The sequence below is a fragment of the Procambarus clarkii genome, chromosome 22, assembly GCF_040958095.1.
Source record: "Procambarus clarkii isolate CNS0578487 chromosome 22, FALCON_Pclarkii_2.0, whole genome shotgun sequence".
In the NCBI taxonomy this organism is placed as follows: domain Eukaryota; kingdom Metazoa; phylum Arthropoda; class Malacostraca; order Decapoda; family Cambaridae; genus Procambarus; species Procambarus clarkii.
In genome coordinates this window covers 5,748,534-5,756,571 of record NC_091171.1, presented here as the reverse complement: position 1 = coordinate 5,756,571, position 8,038 = coordinate 5,748,534, and the positions used below count along the sequence as shown (strand labels likewise).

General features: G+C 54.5%; 1 protein-coding gene across 1 annotated transcript; it reads right to left on the bottom strand.

Moving 5' to 3' along the window:
• Window positions 1-6,583: 6,583 nt before the first annotated feature.
• On the bottom strand, window positions 6,584-6,913 carry LOC138367634 (uncharacterized). Its single transcript, XM_069329359.1, has one exon. The coding sequence runs from the start codon at window positions 6,911-6,913 to the stop codon at window positions 6,584-6,586; it is 330 nt and encodes a 109-aa protein (XP_069185460.1).
• Between the last annotated feature and the right edge of the window lie 1,125 nt (window positions 6,914-8,038).

The window sequence follows — 8,038 nt, the reverse complement described above, 5'->3', positions numbered from 1 at the left end:
TGGTGGTGGTGGTAGGGTCTGTCTTGGTGGTGGTGGTAGAAGGGTCTGTCTTGGTGGTGGTGGTGGCAGGGTCTGTCTTGGTGGTGGTGGTTTTGGAGGCAGGGTCTGTCTTGGTGGTGGTGGTGGCAGGGTTTGTCTTGGTGGTGGTGGTGGTGGCAGGGTCTGTCTTGGTGGTGGTGGTGGCAGGGTCTGTCTTGGTGGTGGTGGTGGCAGGGTCTATCTTGGTGGTGGTGGTGGTGGTGGCAGGGTCTGTCTTGGTGGTGGTGGTGGTGGCAGGGTCTGTCTTGGTGGTGGTGGTGGTGGTGGCAGGGTCTGTCTTGGTGGTGGTGGTGGTGGCAGGGTCTGTCTTGGTGGTGGTGGTGGTGGCAGGGTCTGTCTTGGTGGTGGTGGTGGTGGTGGCAGAGTCTGTCTTGGTGGTGGTGATGGTGGTGGCAGGATCTGTCTTGGTGCTGGTGGTGGCAGGGTCTATCTTGGTGGTGGTGGTGTGGTGGCAGGGTCTGTCTTGGTGGTGGTGGTGGCAGGGTCTGTCTTGATGGTGGTGGTGGCAGGGTCTGTCTTGGTGGTGGTGGTGGTGGTGGCAGGGTCTGTCTTGGTGGTGGTGGTGGCAGGGTCTGTCTTGGTGGTGGTGGTGGCAGGGTCTGTCTTGGTGGTGGTGGTGATGGTGGCAGGGTCTGTCTTGGTGGTGGTGGTGCCAGGGTCTGTATTGGTGGTGGTGGTGGTGGTGGCAGGGTCTGTCTTGGTGGTGGTGGTGGCAGGGTATGTCTTGGTGGTGGTGGTGGCAGGGTCTGTCTTGGTGGTGGTGGTGGCAGGGTCTGTCTTGATGGTGGTGGTGGTAGGGTCTGTCTTGGTGGTGGTGGTGGCAGGGTCTGTCTTGGTGGTGGTGGTGGCAGGGTCTGTCTTGGTGGTGGTGGTGGCAGGGTCTGTCTTGGTGGTGGTGGTGGTAGGGTCTGTCTTGGTGGTGGTGGTAGAAGGGTCTGTCTTGGTGGTGGTGGTGGCAGGGTCTGTCTTGGTGGTGGTGGTTTTGGAGGCAGGGTCTGTCTTGGTGGTGGTGGTGGCAGGGTTTGTCTTGGTGGTGGTGGTGGTGGCAGGGTCTGTCTTGGTGGTGGTGGTGGCAGGGTCTGTCTTGGTGGTGGTGGTGGCAGGGTCTATCTTGGTGGTGGTGGTGGTGGTGGCAGGGTCTGTCTTGGTGGTGGTGGTGGTGGCAGGGTCTGTCTTGGTGGTGGTGGTGGTGGTGGCAGGGTCTGTCTTGGTGGTGGTGGTGGTGGCAGGTTCTGTCTTGGTGGTGGTGGTGGTGGCAGGGTCTGTCTTGGTGGTGGTGGTGGTGGTGGCAGAGTCTGTCTTGGTGGTGGTGATGGTGGTGGCAGGATCTGTCTTGGTGCTGGTGGTGGCAGGGTCTATCTTGGTGGTGGTGGTGGTGGTGGCAGGGTCTGTCTTGGTGGTGGTGGTGGCAGGGTCTGTCTTGGTGGTGGTGGTCTTGGCAGGGTCTGTCTTGGTGGTGGTGGTGGCAGGGTATGTCTTGATGGTGGTGGTGGTGGCAGGGTCTGTCTTGGTGGTGGTGGCAGGGTCTGTCTTGGTGGTGGTGGTGGCAGGGTCTGTCTTGGTGGTGGTGGTGGCAGGGTATGTCTTGTGGTGGTGGTGGCAGGGTATGTCTTGGTGGTGGTGGTGGCAGGGTATGTCTTGATGATGGTGGTGGTGGCAGGGTATGTCTTGATGATGGTGGTGGTGGCAGGGTCTGTCTTGGTGGTGGTGGTGGCAGGGTCCGTCTTGGTGGTGGTGGTGGCAGGGTCTGTCTTGGTGGTGGTGGTGGTGGAGGCAGGGTCTGTCTTGGTGGTGGTGGTGGCAGGGTCTGTCTTGGTGGTGGTGGTGGTGGCAGGGTCTGTCTTTGTGGTGGTGGTGGTGGTGGTGGTGGCAGGGTCTGTCTTGGTGGTGGTGGTGGTGGTGGTGGTGGCAGGGTCCGTCTTGGTGGTGGTGGTGGCAGGGTCTGTCTTGGTGGTGGTGGTGGTGGAGGCAGGGTCTGTCTTGGTGGTGGTGGTGGCAGGGTCTGTCTTGGTGGTGGTGGAGGCAGGGTCTGTCTTGGTGTGGTGGTGGTGGCAGGGTCTGTCTTGGTGGTGGTGGTGGTGGTGGCAGGGTCTGTCTTGGTGGTGGTGGAGGCAGGGTCTGTCTTGGTGGTGGTGGTGGTGGCAGGGTCTGTCTTGGTGGTGGTGGTGGTGGCAGGGTCTGTCTTGGTGGTGGTGGTGGTGGTGGTGGTGGCAGGGTCTGTCTTGGTGGTGGTGGTGGTGGTGGCAGGGTCTGTCTTGGTGGTGGTGGTGGTGGTGGTGGTGGCAGGGTCTGTCTTGGTGGTGGTGGTGGTGGTGGTTGTGGTTGCTGCTGCTGCTGAGGGAGGGAGGTGGGGGAGGGATGAGAGAGGGATAGAAGAGGCAGATGGAGGAGATACGAGAAGGTTAAGATAGAGAACAGTTGAAGGATAGGATATTAGGAGACACCAGAGAGAGGTCGGAGAGGAGTGAGACCCGGGCATCGCCGGTTACCCGCCCTATACAACAGAAGTACGGTGTATTTACCCTTCTACTTAACACAGTAGCGGCACTGCGTGTCGCCTGGTCCACACAAGGCGCTCAATGTTCATGATCTAAATAGTAATAAAAAAAGTTTCCCACAATCACTTGAAACAACAACAGTTGAGTAAAACTTTTATAGTGAATGAAAGAAATGTTTTAGGAAATGAAGAAAATAAGCCCAATCATTATGAATTTTTTAATTAATAATATATTTGTTTACCTTGTATAATTCAGTATTAATTTTTGTCTTCAGACTTTTTGCAGTTTTATTGCGTAGACTGAAGCAATAGTTCTCAGGTGAGCTTGTTCAGTAAGGTAGCCTCTGTGTCTGGTCTACTGACCCCTGGACACTCTGGTCTACTGACCCCTGGACAGTCTGGTCTACTGACCCCTGGACAGTCTGATCTACTGACCCCTGGACAGTCTGGTCTACTGACCCCAGGACAGTCTGGTCTACTGACCCCTGGACAGTCTGGTCTACTGACCCCTGGACAGTCTGGTCAACTGACTCCAGGGACAGTCTGGTCTACTGACCCCTGGACAGTCTGGTCTACTGACCCCTGGACAGTCTGGTCTACTGACCCCCTGGACAGTCTGATCTACTGACCCTGGACAGTCTGGTCTACTGACCCCTGGACAGTCTGGTCTACTGACCCCTGGACAGTCTGATCTACTGACCCCTGGACAGTCTGGTCTACTGACCCCTGGACAGTCTCGTCTACTGACCCCTGGACAGTCTCGTCTACTGACCCCTGGACAGTCTGATCTACTGACCCCTGGACAGTCTGGTCTACTGACCCCTGGACAGTCTGGTCTACTGACCCCTGGACAGTCTCGTCTACTGACCCCTGGACAGTCTGGTCTACTGACCCCAGGACAGTCTGGTCTACTGACCCCTGGACAGGTCTGGTCTACTGACCCCTGGACAGTCTGGTCTACTGACCCCAGGACAGTCTGGTCTACTGACCCCTGGACAGTCTGGTCTACTGACCCCAGGACAGTCATGGTCTACTGACCCCAGGACAGCCTGGTCTACTGACCCTGGACAGTCTGGTCTACTGACCCCAGGACAGTCATGGTCTACTGACCCCAGGACAGTCTGATCTACTGACCCGTGGACAGTCTGGTCTACTGACCCCTGGACAGTCATGGTCTACTGACCCCTGGACAGTCTGGTCTACTGACCCCTGGACAGTCTGGTCTACTGACCCCTGGACAGTCATGGTCTACTGACCCCTGGACAGTCATGGTCTACTGACCCCTGGACAGTCATGGTCTACTGACCCCAGGACAGTCATAGTCTACTGACCCCAGGACAGTCATAGTCTACTGACCCCAGGACAGTCATAGTCTACTAACCCCAGGACAGTCATGGTCTACTGACCCCCAGGACAGTCTGGTCTACTGACCCCAGGACAGTCATGGTCTACTGACCCCTGGACAGTCATGGTCTACTGACCCCTGGACAGTCATGGTCTACTGACCCCAGGACAGTCATAGTCTACTGACCCCAGGACAGTCATGGTCTACTGACCCCAGGACAGTCTGGTCTACTGACCCCAGGACAGTCATGGTCTACTGACCCCTGGACAGTTTGGTCTACTGACCCCTGGACAGTCATGGTCTACTGACCCCAGGACAGTCATGTTTACTGACCCCAGGACAGTCTGGTCTACTGACCCCAGGACAGTCTGGTCTACTGACCCCAGGACAGTCTGGTCTACTGACCCCTGGACAGTCTGGTCTACTGACCCCTGGACAGTCATGGTCTACTGACCCCAGGACAGTCATGGTCTACTGACCCCAGGACAGTCTGGTCTACTGACCCCAGGACAGTCTGGTCTACTGACCCCTGGACAGTCATGGTCTACTGACCCCAGGACAGTCTGGTCTACTGACCCCAGGACAGTCTGATCTACTGACCCCAGGACAGTCTGGTCTACTGACCCTGGACAATCATGGTCTACTGACCCCAGGACAGTCATAGTCTACTGACCCCAGGACAGTCATGTTTACTGACCCCAGGACAGTCTGGTCTACTGACCCCAGGACAGTCTGGTCTACTGACCCCAGGACAGTCTGGTCTACTGACCCCTGGACAGTCTGGTCTACTGACCCCTGGACAGTCATGGTCTACTGACCCCAGGACAGTCATGGTCTACTGACCCAGGACAGTCTGGTCTACTGACCCCAGGACAGTCTGGTCTACTGACCCCTGGACAGTCATGGTCTACTGACCCCAGGACAGTCCTGGTCTACTGACCCCAGGACAGTCTGATCTACTGACCCCAGGACAGTCCTGGTCTACTGACCCTGGACAATCATGGTCTACTGACCCCAGGACAGTCATAGTCTACTGACCCCTGGACAGTCTGGTCTACTGACCCTGGACAATCATGGTCTACTGACCCCAGGACAGTCTGGTCTACTGACCCCAGGATAGTCTGATCTACTGACCCCTGGACAGTCATGGTCTACTGACCCCTGGACAGTCATGGTCTACTGACCCCAGGACAGTCATGGTCTACTGACCCCTGGACAGTCATGGTCTACTGACCCCAGGACAGTCATGGTCTACTGACCCCTGGACAGTCATGGTCTACTGACCCCAGGACAGTCATGGTCTACTGACCCCAGGACAGTCCATTGTCTACTGACCCCTGGTCAGTCATGGTCCTACTGACCCTGGACAGTCATGGTCAACTGACATGATTTATACAAGAATTTAATTTTAATTTATATTTAATTTATACAAGAAGTGCTAGCATATCCTTAATTGTACGACTGGTTTCTTTCAGTCAGTACCGTTTGCTTGCGGATGGTAAGCAGTCGTGAGGGCTGTTGTTGTTTCTAAAATTTTACAAACTTGTTTAAAAGTGTTACCAACGAACTCTTGACCTCTGTCAGATACTAATACTTTAGGCGTCCAAACACAGTGACATATTTCCTTAAGCGTCTGCACGACCTTACGAGGAAGAGGAACCAGGTAGTGAACCGGGACAGATGGTCACTAGCACCAACACGTAGCGATTACCAGAATGACTACTATGTAAATCAATCAAATCCGCTCCCACTCGATCTAAAGGCTCAAAAATGTCAGGGAACTCTTGTAGTGGCGCCTGTACCTTAGGGTACCTTTTCTCCTTTGACAATTTGCACATGATTTAACAAACCTAGTGATATAAGATCACAAGTCCAATGTGCTGTCCGGTCGGCCGAGCGGACAGCACATTGGACTTGTGATCCTGTGGTCCTGGGTTCGATCCCAGGCGCCGGCGAGAAACAATGGGTAGAGTTTCTTACACCCTATGTCCCTGTTACCTAGCAGTAAAATAGGTACCTAGGTGTTAGTCAGCTGTCCCGGGCTGCTTCCTGGGGGTGGAGGCCTGGTCGAGGACCGGGCCGCGGGGACACTAAAGCCCCGAAATCATCTCAAGATAACCTCACGAAGATAGATAACCTCATATAGGTCTTAAAGACCCCAGGGTGACCAGCGATCTTAGATACATGCGCAAGTTTCACGGCTGATGATCTTAACACGTCGGGGATGACTACTGGTAAACCGCACGATCTTTCATGTCGTTAACATAATATAGGACACCCTTCTGCAGGTCAAAAATGCTGCAGGGGAAAGTTACCTTTCTTCATAGGGTATTTACCACCCTCCAAATATTCAATTATTTCCTTCCATCGCTGTTCTCCCATTTGAAATTCTCTCATTTTATCACTTGCAATAGTTTCAATGTTGACATTTACGTTACTGACGCGACGTTCCTACTCAACGTGTCTGGCACAACATGAGATGGTCCAGGCTTATAAAGGATCTGAAACGAGTGAGATGACAGCTCGTGAGACCAACGGGACATCCGGGGACACTTCGTTTTCTTTTTAAAAATGTATGTGAGGGCTCTGTGATCTGTGAAAATAACAAAATGACGTTGGAAAAGGTAAGGCTCAAATAACGAACCTTTCAACCACAGCAAGTGCTTCCTTGTCTGTTGCTGAGTATCTAACTTCAGGTCCCTTCACTTTTCTGCTGAATACGCCACAGGGTGAGGATGGTTCTCTGAATCACGCTGCATTAAGCACCCTCCTATGGCAATACCACTAGCGTCCGTATGCACCTCCCACTCCTTATCAAAGTCAGGCACAGCTAATACTGGGGCGGTAATTAATTGACTTTTGAGCCTAGTATAAGCCTCATCGTGTTCTAAGGTCCACATAAATTTAGCATTCTTCTTTACAAGGTCAGTTAAAGGCGCTGTTATACTAGCAAATCCCTCAATATGGCGGCGGAAGTATCCGGCTGCTCCCAGAAACCTTCGCACATCCCTTGCTGACCTAGGCCTGGGCATCTCGGCAATGGCGCGGCATGAGTCTGGGTCAGGGCGGATGCCATCTGTGCTCACCTGGAACCCCAGATATTTGAATTTCTGAGATGCCAGGGTGCACTTGTTGATATATAATTTGAACCCTGCCTTGTCTAACAATGACAGTGTCTCAGTCAAGTCCCGCAGGTGCTGGAGTAGATAACCACGTCATCCAGGTATGCTAATGAATGCCTACCTAGCACAGGGCTGAGGATGTAGTTAATAGCCCTCTGAAATGATGAAGGGGCTGTCTTGAGCCCAAAAGGCATGCGCTTAAACTGAAACTGGTGAACCCCATCAGAGAATGCTGTTTTGGTCACACTTATTACACCAGGTGCCCACACAACACTCCCAGATGCCCACACAACACTCCCAGGTGCCCACACAACACTCCCAGATGCCCACACAACACTCCCAGGTGCCTACACAACACTCCCAGGTGCCTACACAACACTCCCAGGTGCCCACACAACACTCCCAGGTGCCCACACAACACTCCCAGGTGCCTACACAACACTCCCAGGTGCCCACACAACACTCCCAGGTGCCCACACAACACTCCCAGGTGCCTACACAACACTCCCAGGTGCCTACACAACACTCCCAGGTGCCTACACAACACTCCCAGGTGTCTACACAACACTCCCAGGTGCCCACACAACACTCCCAGGTGCCCACACAACACTCCCAGGTGCCCACACAACACTCCCAGGTGCCTACACAACACTCCCAGGTGCCCACACAACACTCCCAGGTGCCTACACAACACTCACTCCCAGGTGCCCACACAACACTCCCAGGTGCCCACACAACACTCCCAGGTGCCTACACAACACTCCCAGGTGCCTACACAACACTCCCAGGTGCCCACACAACACTCCCAGGTGCCCACACAACACTCCCAGGTGCCCACACAACACTCCCAGGTGCCTACACAACACTCCCAGGTGCCTACACAACACTCCCAGGTGCCTACACAACACTCCCAGGTGCCTACACAACACTCCCAGGTGCCTACACAACACTCCCAGGTGCCTACACAACACTCCCAGGTGCCCATACAACACTCCCAGGTGCCCACACAACACTCCCAGGTGAAGGGGGTGTGTG